At 39.7% G+C, this 15,122-nt stretch overlaps 1 protein-coding gene across 1 annotated transcript; it reads left to right on the forward strand.

The window, feature by feature from the left end:
* Positions 1–83: 83 nt before the first annotated feature.
* Positions 84–15,017, forward strand: casp8ap2 (caspase 8 associated protein 2). Its single transcript, XM_040027252.1, has 10 exons — positions 84–395; positions 1,388–1,459; positions 3,968–4,042; positions 4,140–4,240; positions 6,764–6,838; positions 7,167–7,282; positions 7,436–9,732; positions 10,170–12,849; positions 13,919–14,018; positions 14,106–15,017. The coding sequence occupies exons 2-10, from the start codon at positions 1,426–1,428 to the stop codon at positions 14,157–14,159; spliced, it is 5,532 nt and encodes a 1,843-aa protein (XP_039883186.1). The 5' UTR covers positions 84–395; positions 1,388–1,425; the 3' UTR covers positions 14,160–15,017.
* Positions 15,018–15,122: the final 105 nt, after the last annotated feature.

Consider the following 15,122-nt stretch of genomic DNA (forward strand, 5'->3'; position numbering starts at 1 on the left):
GAAGCCAGACTTCTTCCGGGTCAACTTCGTTACCTCCCCCTCCCACACTGCTTCCGTTTTCTGTCCTTACGTCGCGTGGTGATGACACGACCCTGGCCTGGCTGTCCATTTTTCCGGGAGTGAAGCAACAATTTGGGCTTGAGTGGAGCGTTAATTCTGTCTTTAACGCATTTCATTTTCTTTCTGACTCGGCGGCAGGAGCATGTTAGTTGCTCGCGAAGGCAGTGAGCGACAGTGTCGCAAATCTACCTAAGTGTCGAAGAATATTTTTGCAAGCGGAGAGGAGGAGTGCGCAGGCTGCAGTGACAGACCGCGGGAAAATGGTACTTCCTGTGCAAAGAAGTCTTGGCGCGGCATTACAGCTGTAAACAACAGGAGGGCACAACAATACGCAAGTAAGTTAGTAAGACGACTAAATCACAGCCACGTTACTCTAATGTTCTGCAGGCTAATTTTAAGTCACTTCTTTTGCTGACCAACTTTCTTGTTTCCTCCTGGTTAGTTAAGCAGACAGTCCTGGGTCGCTTTATTTGTTTGAAGTAATGTCCAGAAATGTAAAAAACAAAATAAATAAGCAGTCCATCAGTTGGCTTTAAGAGGTAAAATGTGTCGTGAAATGTCTGACAAGATAAAAAACGTTGTGAAAGGAGATGTTTGTTTGCCATCCTTGTCTTTTGTGTTTGTGTTAGTTTAATTCGGGTCAAAGGTAACAAGGCTAGGAACAAGAGAGTCAAAAAGACAGTGTTATATTTATTCAACGAAATTAACTCGGGCCCACAGTTTGATCGTTTGTTTTAACCTGAAAGGTTATGAGATTATCATTCTGCTTGGCTTTGTTCTTTGGTGTCTTTGAGCAGTAGGACGGGCTCTAGCTAGCGCAACATGTTACCGCCATTAGTCCACATTTGTCCAATATATCAACCGTCTGTCAACCGACATTATCTCTGGAATTGTGTATACCATTAGGTGTATGTCACAGTCGATCTCTGGGAAAATTCAGCTGTGTATCTATTTATTTATCTGGTTGTCTATCGATCTTTAATTGGCGACTTGTTTTTTGCCCAGCACTTCACCCATTTCTGATGTGGATCTGCATATATGTTATTATTTATAAAAGTAGTTTTATAAGAAATATTTGAACAATGAAAAAGTGTTGTTAAAAATAATCATCTTACCAAAATAAACAGTATTGCTCTCCTGCAAATGTTGATTGAGTAAAAGGGGCTATTACTATTATTGGACCTTTTTGCCCAAAGTAACAGTAATTTATGGAAACTTGTGGAGCAGACTTTTAAGATTTTTTTTTTTTTAAAGCAACTTTTGCATCAATCTTTTGTTTTGGCTTGGACAATAACAACCATCAATTCCCCTTTGGCTTTGACATCAGGTAGTCCTTAAGAAACTGCCACAGGGATCTTTGACAGGATGGAGAACGTTGACACCAGCCATGCATCTGGTCGTAAGTACACATTGCTACTTAAGAACTTGGAATTACTCATCAAAAATTGAATGAAAACAAATTAAATCCCACATTTGTAGATACTCTATTAAAATTGATTAAGACTGATTTTTGTTGGTCATTAACAGACCTTAGAAGCTGAATGTCCTATCTTCCATAACCTTAAATTATTGTTTGGGCCTCCATATGCTGTCAGTGCTCGGCATTAAAAACATTAGTTGAAAGTTCAGGTTGTAAACATGCATGCTTTTAGTTATTAATTTCATGCTTTTATTCTTCTTTGGAATGGTGTTTGGTTGGCTGCAGTCAATAGACTTACATTAGTTTATGTTAGCTAACTAATACCAGACCCAATAACTCAGAAGAAAACAACACTAAGACTAAAACTCAGTTTAAGGCGGTCACTTTTGTGCTGCTTCTGGCTGCAACAGTGTGTTTATGTCAAAACAAAGGATATACTGTCATGTTTCACTGTCTATCTCTTAAGCATTCAGTGGTTCTTTGTTGTTTTTTTTAGCTGCACTGAAACGGGAAAATCCACCTGTTAGCTGTAATTTTAGGGTTTGTTACATGAGGAACTATGTGGAGGAGAGCCTACTTGAGTCACCAGACCAACAAGGAGTCTGACATGTCAGTTTTTTTCTCAACAGGTTGGCTGTAAAGAGCCACCCAACCATGTGAGTCTATTGACCACAACCAACCAACCCGGTGATGTCAAATTCTGTACTGGCACAAGCTGGCGCTAAACATCTTCTAAAAACGTAGAACTCTTAGCACTTATTTCTTAAATCCAGCTTCACAGACAGAGCTACATCTATGCCAGTTTTTAAGAGGAGGCCTCCATGATGTAAATTAGCCTTTATACATGAAGTGTTTCATGTTCACTTTAATATGACTTCCATTGCATGCTTGCAATACTGCAGCTTGCCTTTTAAGTGGAAGCACCAAATGTGGCAACAATACTCGGACTTTAGAGTGTTTCAAAGTTTGTGGAAGTCTTAAATGGACAAGCTTCATCATTACTTGCCAGACTGCTACAATTTTACATACCAGTCAGTCACACAAAAACCAGATGCTCTTGGTGGTTTTAAAATGTAAAGTAAAACAAAATGATTATTTGAGTTAAGTTCTTGTACTTCATTTGTCTCATTAGTTGGACACGTAATTCTACTACTTTCTCACGGCTCTTAATCTGTTTCAGTTTGAAAGTTTATAATTTGAATAAAACCAGTCTGCTTATTATCCACTGTTTTATTTATGTATGTACTAGGGCTGGGTATCGTCACTGATTTCTAGAATTGATTCAATTCCGATTCACAAGGTCCCGAATCGATTCAATCCACGATTCGATTTAATTCGATTCGATTTAAAGCTGGGAAATTTTGACAGTCAGAAATATTATAATTCAGATCAGTACATTTACATATTTTTGTATCAATAAAAAGGAAGCTGACACATGCAAGACTTTATCACAGGTGTAAGCGTCACAGCAGATGCCTTTGTGTCAAAGTAGCTGAAGATAAAACACAGAAAAACATGACGGTGATTTTCCTGGCCTGGGATTTATAAAAATATTCTGCAGTACATCAAAAACGAAAGAAAACCATTAATCAACATATGAACATTACCTCTGAAGTTACAGCGGTTTTATTAGAGACACGGTTAAGCGTTTTTGCATTTTGAACAATTTTAAAAAGTTTAAATTTGTATAGTATTGAACAGCAGAAATGAGGTTTTCTTTTCGGAAGAATGTAAAAGGGAAAAAAACAGCGGCCGACAGCGCTGTAAACAACAGTAGACTTGTGCGTAACAAGCAAGCGAATAATGAAGAAAGGGAAACTGTTCTTGAAGTACAGGGAGAGAGAGAGAGAGAGCGAGCTGTGCATCGCGGTGGAAGCAAAACAGTAAAAGTCAGAGTGAATTCATGACGATTTTATGTGAAGCGTTTGGATCTTCTTTTGCTGCTGGTTCGGTCAATATTGTTTGGAGAGAGATCAAACTAACAGCTTTAGAATCGGCGCATAAAGGGCGTGAACACAAAGCGCGGACCCGCCGACACATCAGAATCAGCGAGCTGTCGGCTTTCAGCCCCGACTGTGAGAAAGGGACATCTAACTGATTCTGATCCGTGGGTCGCGCTGTGTGTTTAAGTCTATGTGCAGAATCCGTGTACCTGCTCTCATTTACTGTCTTAACCGTTTGGTGGTTCTTGAAATTTTGTGAGATGTCACCAGAGATTCTGGCATTTTGGGCAAAATAAATTTATATTAAAAAATCGATTCAGGATTTTAATGAATCGATTTTACGTTATCCAAGACAGAATCGATTTTAATCGATGAATCGATTATAAAAACCCACCCCTAGTATGTACATAAAAACATTCCATTAGAAAACATAATTTACATGAATGTAAGATTTTCGGACGCTACCATAATCATGACTTAAGACTTATGTGTAGAAGCTCTCTAACTACTGATGTATACTGATATATATGTATAATATCTACAGTCTTGGTATCTGAAGTAAGCGAGGAGTCTGTGGATATATACGATGGTCTGGACATCGGTTTTAACAGAAGTGCAGGTAAAAGCCCTTTCTGAAATGGTTTCACTTTGATCGGATGCATATTACCACTACTCTTGCTGTCGTAGTCTGAGCACTTTTTTTCTTTTTTTTACAGAGGAGCCACCTTTTGTTGGTTCTCAGTTGAAAGAGTCAATGGATTTGTATGAAGAAATTGTGACAGAGGAACAGCAGAACAGAGAGTCATCATACGCTGAGGTAAGCAATTGCTCATTTGGGAATTATTTATTTTTTAACATGGGAATTTTTTGTACTGATAATTAGCTGTGAGGCACTGATAAGCTGTTTTTGTTTTTTTTTGGGGAGTGAGCTTGACTCTGCTGCTGTGTAGAGCAGGGCGATATGGCCAAAAATATTTATCACGGTATATATTTGAAAATTTGCGATAACGATATAACTGACGATATTATTGATGCGAGACAAAATACAACTCCACAACATTACTAGCGCAAAAAGACAACCTTCCATTTATTTTCACTTAAACAAGAAGCTGGTCTTTATGTACATTAAAGCTTTATAGAAATTTAACAGTGCAAATGCAAATTCCTTGCTGAAAGTTTAACCAAAAGGCATTTCCAGTAGAAATGGGCTGACATATCCTGAGCATAACCATGTATAATATCCACTGAAGTTAAAAAGAGGTGCTTTGCAACATTAAACTGCAGTGTGCAGTACGTATTTTTCGGACCATAAGGTGCACAGGATTATAAGGCACATTAAGCGAAACAAAGCAGTCAGATAAATCAAACTTTATTAAACTCATTCTTCTTGCTTCCTCCACTTCTGTACCATTGATTCATTAATGTTAAATTCTCTGGCAGCTGTTCTATTCCCATGTTGTTGCAGTATATTAATGACTAACCTTGTATTGTGGATGGATTATCTCAGTTGTTCTCCTGACTGAAGTTTGGTTCTGCCATGCGATTGCATTTGTCTCTAACCATGAGGAACCTTCACGTTAACTTTTATAAGTGGAAAAGTGTTAGTGTTCGTCCTCCAGCTTCACTGTTTATGTTATGCTAACATAGCTGTGTCGTTAGCGATCACGTAGCACATCATTATATACCAGCTAGCCCAACTTCAGTAACCCTACAAACGTCACTGCTGTTTAGTTTCCTGTCTTCATTTATGTTGGAAGTGATAGCAGAGCGGTACGTTTGATTTTTTTTTTTTTTCAGAAATCTCTCAGTCAGAACATGCAATATCATGCTTGGGTAACTAGCGAAACTAGCGAGCTAACTTCCGCTAGCTTCTTGCTAACTTCTAACTCCGTTAAATGTAATACATTTTGTTTTCATGGATGCCTGGAAGTTAAACTTCATAGTTACACCTGGTAAAGCAGCAATGCTGATCGTTTTATTAAAGATGAAAGAATTTAGACAGTTTTTAACTCTCAGTGATGCTGCAGTGTTCGTTTGACCTGAAGAGGGGGGTTTAGGACCCAGATTACTCCCAGATTTAAGAGCATCTTAGTCCGACAAATACGACAATAACGACGGCCACTTGCATGTTCTGCAAAAAAATGTGCTTTGTCGTGTATCTGACGGACAAACACCAAACCAGTTCCACATCACTGAAGTTGCACTATTTTTACAAACCAATTCTGGTTCATCTGTTTCACTCAACAATCGGCCACGTGCGTATGAAAACAAAGGCACTGCGCATGCGCGTTTTACTCATATTCTATCGCGATATTTCATTTTCCTATCGTTGCCTAACATTATACCGGTATTACCGTGAACGGTATAATATGGCCCAGCCCTACTGCTGTGTTTCAGTCTTTATTAGAGATGGCACAATACCACTTTTTAATGTCCAATACGGATATAAATTTGGATATTTGCCAATACCGATATGAATCTGATACAGTTTTTTATAATCAATAAAACTGTTTTTTAAATGTCTTGCCACATTTTGTATAAGTTTATGCTCAAGTTTAAAAAACAAAACAAAACACTAAAGCTATTCTATTCTACTTGTATGCAAAAAATACACTTCACCCAAAATATTTTGCAGTTCAGCAATACTGATCTTTTTATTTAAACTTTTACACCTAAAAGGTAAATCTGTTTCTCCATCACCTGTTCAGCTCTGATGATTCAGTAATGACATCTCCTGGTTTCATCTTCGTGTTTCCCTCTCATGCTAAGGTCATGAGCTGGATTATGCCATGTCGCAAGTTTTTTGAGGTGCTTTTGTGATATTTAATAGATCGAATTACATTTTTTATTTCTCCCCAATATCTGAACCAGTAATTTAGGTCAGGATCGGACCAATACTGGTACTGTATATCGGATCGGTCCATCTCTAGTCTTTATATTATCATGATGTTCTACAAAGTGTAGAAACCTTGTTATTGGTAGGTGAATATGGGTTAGTCTATGAAATTAGAACCACACTGCTAAAAATAAGTCCTTTTGTCAGTTACAATAAATATTAAATTAGTACTCTAGATCTGATTATTTCTGTATAAATCAAGAAAATTCCAAAAAGAATCAGTGAAGTGAACTGATGGACTGCTTAATGATTGAGTCGATTACAAGCAGATAAGCTGAGACGCTTCATATTTCAGCAAAGGTGACCCTTGCTCAATATTTGGGATCATGATTGCCATTTTTGTGTAAGCAGAGAATAACACTTGGATATCACAGGACGTTGAAAGTTTGCCAGAAATCATCATGCTAGCTGTTTCATAGGCCTTTTGTTTTTGTGTCTCTGCAGCTGAAGTCTGGGTTCAGGACAGCCCAAAACCATATTAAAGAGTTGCGCAGGAGACTGGAGCAGTTGGAATTACAGGTGTGGGTTTTTTTTGGGGGGGGGTTAAATAGCGAGTAGGTTGTTTCATGAGAATATATTTTACTTGGCCAGCTTTCATTTATCATTTTGGAAAAAAATCTTCTGAAGAATTGGATTAGCCTCAATCACCTTTGTAGAAAACAAAGCAAATGTGTGTGTTGTATGTATGTTTTCACCCAAACCAAAAAAAAAACATCTGTTCCATGATGTTTTTTTTTTATTGTGTGTTTTCTGTAGGTGGAATGGGTCTACATTATTGAACTGCATGGTTTGGTTATACGAATTCATTTTACCACTAACATTTTGTGTGCCTTCTGTTTGAATATAGAATACAGGTTTGAGAAAGGAGAACTACTCTCTCAAAAAAAACATCTCTACACTTTTACAAACTGCTAGAAAGGAGGTGATACGAAAAGACGCAGAGATTCAGAGGCTGAGTCAGAGGTACGTTGGTTCTTTTTCGTCCTTCTCCGTTAGGTTACACTGAATACTGGTTAATGTTATGCATAAGGGCAATATCATAAGACACGTAGCAAGGTGTGACATCAATTATTGGCTATACTGAAACAGCAATGTTTTAATTGTTGGGTTTTGCAGGTCTGAGAGAGGGCAGTATCATCATTATCCATCTTCCATACAAAATGTGCGGGATCCAAATCTCTCCAGTCACAGCTCCACCAGTAGGCTGGTTTCTCCACCATCCCGTCCGCCTCCTTCTCCACCACTACCGCCATCCAGTAATTTTCCACCTCCCAGCGTAGACCAGCCTCCAAGAGATCCACGTCAGTCCATGAGGAAAGAAAGTCATAGTTTGCCCAGAGCATCAAAAGCATCTTGTCATAGCCATTCAAAACGAGACAGTGAAATAACTGACAAACAGACGGAGTCAGATAAACACAAATCCAGTCACAGAGAGCACAGACATCCCAGTCAACAGTCTGAATCAATACATAGGAGACATAGAAGTGTTTCAGATGCTAACAATGACAGATTTCACAGAGCAGACAAAGACTTGGTACAAAGGTGTGATTCAAAGTCATGTCAAAGAAAAAGCTACTCGCACGATGGGCACCGCAGATCAGATGAGGTTAAATCCTCACCCGCGATTTTGCAAACTACAGCTTCGGATGACAAAAAAGATGGCAGGAGACACGATAAAGGTAAAACTGCTGCATCGGGCCCTAAACACAATGCATCTCACAGCTCAAAAGAGAGCTACAGCCGAGAGCTTGAAAAAATCAAGACTACTTGCAGCTCTTCCAGAAGTTACAACTCAAAGGACTGGAAAAAGTCTTCTGTAGATCAACATGTTATACGATACAGAGATTCCTCCAAAGAGAGGGAAGGGACTAGACAGAGAGATCATCAATGGAAAGGGGAAAGGCAATATAAAGATGAAGTAAGAAAAACTCATATCAATGACAGTCAGTCCCACACAAGCAGAAAATGTGAGAAGCTGAGAACCAAAGAATCAAGTAAAAGTGACAAGGACAGATGCGCAAAGACTAACACGGTCTTTAAAACATCACCTGAAGAAACCAATATAAGCAAGAAAAACTCTGAGGAAACTAGTCCAAACAGGAAACTGTGCTTTATGGAAACATTGAATTTAACCCTTTCACCAATTAAGAAGCCAGTATTACCTTTTGGTGGGAGCCTGAAAGATCCTGTACCAGTGGGCAAGGATGTTGAAAAGGGATCAAAGGAAGAGAATTTGCAGCCTAACATGGAAGACATGTGTGTCATTGATGACATAGAAAACATTGAATTAGAAGGAGAGTTGAGAGATATTACAGAGCAGTCTCTGAAGAACCACAAAGTTTTGAGTTGTGAGAGGACACTTGAGGCATCAGATGTGGAAGGTATTCAGGAAAAAGACACAGTCTGTAATAAAACTGCCGTAGCTGACAATTCAGTCCAAACTACCTCAACTAACAGCCAACCCTTGGATATTACAGCAAAGCAAGTGAGTGCACACCTTGCAGCAAAATCACCAGAGAATAGTTATGCAAAAGCACCAGACGTGTCAAAAAATAACGAAGAAAATATGAAGCTAGTCTCAGACAGTAAGGCAGCTGAATGTAGAATGGCGGAGGCCAGAGACCCCATAAATCCAGTTGACAAGCCAGGAAGGATTTCTAAACAGATTCCAAGCTATGACCTACAAAAAGCTTACTGCGAAAATATTGCTGATTCATGTGCTGAGATTACTGTGGAGTCCACTGTGGAGCATCTTGAAGCTGCAGTACAGCAGAATGCCTCTTTGGAATCACGTGCAGAAGATGCCGATTCATCACAGCCAAAGAAAACAGATATGACTGACGAAACTAATCCTGTGTGTCAGACTGCCCCGGCTATCAAGTCTCAGGTCTGTCAGCAAGGTTCTCCTGCTTCTTCTACTCCAATTCACCTGAAAGGGAATTGTGAAAAGCAAGACTGTCGTAAAGATGCAGATACAGTGTCCAGCACAATCAGCCTGGAGTCCCTTCCACAAGAAGGATTGAGTTTGAAAGAGGCTATTTACGTTTTAACACAGACAAATGAAGACACTGGAGACAGTAGCGCTAGCGCAATTGAGCCGAGCTCTTCGACTAACTGTATCGGAGTGTCCAAAGTTAGCAGCACAACAGAGGAGAAGACCCTACTAAAAATTTACAGTGACATGACCACCACACCCAGCAAGAGCTTCAGCCCTAGAAATGGACAGGAAAACCATTTGAAGCCTTCAAGCTCTGTGCTATTACTACATGATGAGGACTCTATGATGCGCACACTGAATAATCTGAAGAGAATCCCAGATGCAATCAGTCCTTTGAGGAGTCCAGTACGGGTAATCAAGAGATGTCTTCTCCATGTGCATAGCAAGCCTGGTCATGTAAAGAGCCTTCAAAAAGGTAGTTATCCTCCTTTCAAGTCTAGTAATCTATATTTCAAAACTGGCAAGTTTTCCATTGAATGCTTTCCATCTTGCCAAGGATACTGCTTACAAGCTTTACTATAAGCCTTCTCTTTACTAACTGCTAATTTCATCTCATTTCTCATCTCACTGTGTCTTTTCTGTGCCTGTCCTCTGTCACAGCTGCATCAGCACCATGCATTTTAAGAAATTGAACACCTCATTTCACCTTTATAAAATACATGTCTGGACTTTACCTTAATTAGCATTACCTGTTACGTTACAGTAGTGCTTTTGGCATCCCCAGTGGATCTTTGTTACTGTTCTGAGTTGGGTTTAAAATTAGCTCTGGAAAAAAATACAAAAATGTACCATCTTATACATTTGTTTGACTCTTCTACCTGACTGACTGTTATCTATTTCTTTCCTGTGCAGATTTTTCCAGTACAGCTGTTGATGCCAACTCGGAGAAGTTGGATGTAAATAAGGAGAACAAATATCCAGGTTCTCCTGCAAAGCGAGACGTGGTAAATTCGGTGGATAAAGTGTCTGACTTGAATTCAAGTCGTTCAGACACAGATCTGGAGGAAGGAGAAATTTTAAGTGAAAGTGATGAGACGGCGGCAAGTTCACCCACTACTGCAACAAAGAGGGCAAAACTAGCACAGCCAGTCAGAAATAAGTCAAGTCCTAACTCTGTTTTAAAGAAGAAGCTTGCAGAGAGACGGGCTGCTTCTGAAGAAAGTCGTGAAATTTCAGGCGTAACGACACAAAGTCCAAAAAGTCGTTTTAAAACAGTTTGTCCCGCAGCAAGTAAAGCTTCTTTTTGTACCATCGAAGAAATAATGGAGACATTTAAGTTAGTTCGTGCCGAGATCCGGAAAAAGTACATGAAGCTTCACAAAACTTTTCCCAGGAAGAGTTTCTATGGAATGATGGATAATTTCCAAAGGTCTTTTTTAGAGTTTGTGGATGGTGCTCATTTTGGTAAGATATGTGATCAACCAGGGGAGCTCAAGTCCAGACTGAAGAAACTCATTGAATCTGTGTTTGGCAAAGTCTCAAATAATGGCATTGTGAAACGAATATTTGAACAACAAGCAGTGGATTTGAAGCAAAAGCTGTGGGACTTTGTAAATGTCCAAGTTGACTACTTGTTTGTGGACATTCACGCAACGCTGAAGAGCTTTTGCAAAGCCTCAAGACCTCTGCCAGAGGACAGTGACGGTGAAAATGTATCTCAACAGTCTCCCATGAGAAAGGCATCATATGAGTCGAACCAAGCACAGCCGGCTTCCACCAGCCTGAATCAGGCCAAATCCTGTGCTGTGGTGCCTTACAAAAAGGGCCTTGGAAGCAGAGGCAAGGACATCAGAATCACACACGGGTCTGAGTCGCATCCACTGAACTCCCCAAATACACAAGCAGAGTTCCTTCTTCCTAAAAATCCACCTGCAACTCCTGAAAAAAATAATATACCTTCTTTGGTGGTCACTCAGAATGGCTCTTTGCTTGACAGAACTGACTTTGAGCTACTCACTGAGCAACAAGCTTCCAGTTTAACATTCAATCTGGTCAGAGACTCTCAAATGGGTGAAATTTTCAAGTGTCTTCTGCAAGGTTCTGACTTGTTAGAAAGCAGTGGTATCACTGCAGAAAACACTGCCTGGTCCCTCAGTACTCCAAGGAAAGATGGAGAAAGAAACATAAGCATCATCACACCATCAAAATTTGATTATCCATCTAAGCTGCTTTCCCCAGCTAAATTTGATACCCCTTCTAAACTTTTTGCCACCTGGTCTAGTATTTCACCTCGCAAAATATCCTCCCCTTGCTCAAAAGATCAGACCACACTGAACCCGGCTTTACTTGATGAAAATTGTCTGTTAGAAGTTCCATCGCAAAATCGAGCACTGTTGCAGGCCAACTTGGCCTCACAGAAGTCATATTCACTTCTAGCTGAAGATTTGGCCGTGTCTCTCACCATTCCATCACCTCTGAAATCTGACAGTCACCTCAGCTTCCTACAGCCATCCACCTCAAGTATGCATGTCACGTCCACGCCAGAGAACGTCATCAGCGCCCACATATGCGAGGATGCTCTGCTGGACGGGGAGGACGCCACAGAGCACGACATACACCTGGCTCTTGACACTGATAATTCCAGCTGTGGCTCTAGCAGCAGTTTGGCCTCAGAAACACCTGCCACGTCTTTTGTGTTTAAGCCCGACATGGCGATGCAGGCGCTAGTGATGGAAAAGTCCAACGATCATTTCATTGTGAAGATTCGGCAGGCGAATCCAGAAGCAGATAGAACTCTAACTGCTAATGAGAGCTTAAGTGAAACACTAACAGAGGAGCAGCACATAGAAGATAACACTGCAGCTCAGGATAGTGAAGCTGGTGTTGCAGAAAAGTTTGAGAAAGCTGTCTCTTTGGCGGGCAGTTTCTCTAACGTTGCTGAAAGCTCTGTTTTGTGTCCAGCTGGTACTGAATCCAGTGTCTGTCTCACTGAAGGTAAAGACTTAACACTATTAAACAATCATCCAGATGATATGCTAACTCAACACACTTTTTCCAAAGAGACCCTGAAAAATCGGTCTGACGGTTCTCCTTCAGATAAGAGTTTGAACAACGTTTCTGAAAACAGAGTTGTTAATGGGAGTGGTAGCAAGACACATTTCAGGGAAGAAAACATAAGCCCTTCAAGAACTGTCTCAAACAAGTCTCAGAATAAACTCATTCCCTCTAAATGTGCTGTGTCAAATAACTGTCAAACTACTGAAAGCTCTTATACAAATCAGAGGAGCCGAAAATTGTCTTCACACGTGTCAGACTCGAAGAACAATGATGTGGACATATCTGAGTCAGAGAGAAGCCTCGTGATAGCAGAGGACACGAGCAGTTCACCCGACAAAGGCAGAAAACGAAAGAAGCACCAGGACAAATCAAAAGCGAAGAGGTTGAGGAAGGAAAAAAAGAGTCCAGAAGTCGTGCTTCCTTCCAAGGAAGCAGATGAAGATTCCAAATCATCTATGGGCTGTCTGTCTCCCAGCAGTCTGTCTGCCAAGAATGTCATCAGGAAGAAGGGCGAGGTGGTGATGGCCTGGACTAGGTCAGTAGTGAAGTGCATCGTGTTCTCCCTTTCCAAGGAGTGTCTGAATAGAAGAATGAATACTAGTTACATATAGTCAGCATTGGTTTCACAATATTTCAGCAGAAAATGTCAAATAGAAGTTGACCTGTGATGGACCTGTTGGCCTCCTCGCAGACTCAACATTGCAACTTATAGACACTGCATATCTGTAATCCCTGACCATACTGGTCTAACGTCATCTTTCTAACAAAGCTGATATAGATTAATATGGCTCGCTGGTTGTTAAGCTGTGGAAGCCAAACTAAATGTTAGACAAAATAAAGCCACACTGAAATGGTGTCAGCTGGTTTGAAGTCAACTCCGTCTAAACATTAAATAAGTTAGCTCTGACACTTGCAGCCTATTGATGAAACATTTTTTCTCTCTCCTTGAATGAGCACATCAACGAACCAGCTGAGGTTACAGCTCTAGTACATGTGCTGTTCAAGTGGCTGTCAGTTTGGCTTTTACTGCTGTACACTGTATAAACATAGGAAGTCCTTTGAGTTCTAAGATTCAAAGGGCTCTGTATGAGTGCTGGTCCATTCACTACAAGAGCTTTGTTAAATATGTCTGTATTTTGGGGGGAGTTGAAACTAATTTTGCACACTGTCCCCCATGTTTAGAAGTTCAAAATTAATTGATGAAACTAACAATATAATAATCAAAGTAATTTTAATACACAGATAAGGCTCTTTGGGATCAATAACTATATGAGGGCTAGAACCTGTGGACATTAATAAATATTACATTTTTGGGTTGTTTAACTCATTGTGGTGGCAAATTTGCAGTTATCTGAATGTATTGTGTCTGTGTACCTTGTATAAGTGTTTCGATTTACCAGTTGCCAAAATTCAGCCTTGTTATCAAAGAAGAGATTTTGATCTGGTAGTTTATGCTCATCTAATCAGAACAGTCTCACTGAATGTATTTTTAATGTTTCATTCTACATTATAGGGCTGCCCACTAATGATTATTTGTATTGTTACTGTGTAAGAAGTTTAGCTAATTAAATAGACTACTCAGTATCTTTCATCTCCTTCATCAGAGATGAAGATCGAGCTATTCTCATGGACATGAAGACAAAAGGCGCTTCACGCGAGACTTTCTCTGCTTTGTCAGAGAAACTTAACAAGCCTTCAGGCCAGGTAGATAAATCTTGTTTCTTTCTTTCTTTTTCTTTACTTTTGTTTAGTGTAAGCATCCAGTAACTGTTAACTGTTTGTTTTCCCCAGATTGCTCACAGATTTTATCAGCTCATGAAGCTTTTTAAGAAGATGGACACCTGATGCCTCTGAATATTTGTGTATATGGTTCTTATTTTGGAGCATATTCATACATGTGCCAATAATTAAGGTGATATGATGACTTGATCACCACACAGAGTGCTGTATCTGTCAAAATCTGGAGCTTGGTTTGAGTCAAAGGCTGGGAATTCATAACTGTCTCTAAGGATATTGTGTTACAGATGCAGAACTGTACCTGCTCATGCTGTTGAGAAAGGAATTCAAAACGTTTGAGGTTTTTAGCAAGCCACACAGGATCATCACAGAAGGACGTGATGTGGGCCACAGGATTCCACCTTTTTTACCTTCCTATCTCGACTTTTGCAGACATTGCAGATCTCAAAACGAGTCATAACGAGTTAACGAGTCATAATATTAGTTCCCACGTCCGTAAATTAGTTTTTCTCCAAGTATTTGGGGGAAACTACCCTCGTAATGGGAAGATTTCAGGTTCCAAAACAAGTATGCTCACTATATTTTACATATTGAGTCAGATTCTTAGTTTAGAGGTTAACACATGACCTGCCATTAAACCTTGATCTACAGGGCTCATAGTTTTAGTCTTTTGACTTGGAGTCAGTGTTAAATTTTGTGTTAAATGTTGGATCTTGTTTTAATAGATGTGTTTGTGTGTGGGAAGGGAGTGCTTCATACATTTGTTTACATGCTCACTCCAAGTAAAGGACATTACATCATTACATTCATTTCTTAATTTGTGAGTGCGTGTGTGTGTGAGAGAATGACTGAATGAACCCTCATATCTGTGAGCTGCAGTGACAAGTTTGCTTGTTACTAACGAAAACTATGTAATGACATATTGTAAATAATTCTTTACTGAAAATAAAAGTTTTATTTATTTAATGGACTGGTGCCACACTTTTCTACATACAAGCTGGATTCATCAAATACAGTCGTTCAAGTGTTTTTTTTTGTTTGTTTTTTTTTCCAATTACCATGTGCTTTTTA

The sequence above is a fragment of the Simochromis diagramma genome, unplaced genomic scaffold (assembly GCF_900408965.1).
Source record: "Simochromis diagramma unplaced genomic scaffold, fSimDia1.1 OVJJ01000746.1, whole genome shotgun sequence".
NCBI lineage: Eukaryota > Metazoa > Chordata > Actinopteri > Cichliformes > Cichlidae > Simochromis > Simochromis diagramma.

What these genes read in the sequence shown, in the direction of transcription:
- casp8ap2 (XM_040027252.1), top strand. Translation starts at nt 1,426, where the DNA reads ATGGAGAACGTTGACACCAGCCATGCATCTGGTC. An exon ending in CACCAGCCATGCATCTGGTC is followed by an intron (nt 1,460 to 3,967) that starts GTAAGTACACAT and finishes TAATATCTACAG; the next exon opens with TCTTGGTATCTGAAGTAAGC. An exon ending in TTAACAAGCCTTCAGGCCAG is followed by an intron (nt 14,019 to 14,105) that starts GTAGATAAATCT and finishes TGTTTTCCCCAG; the next exon opens with ATTGCTCACAGATTTTATCA.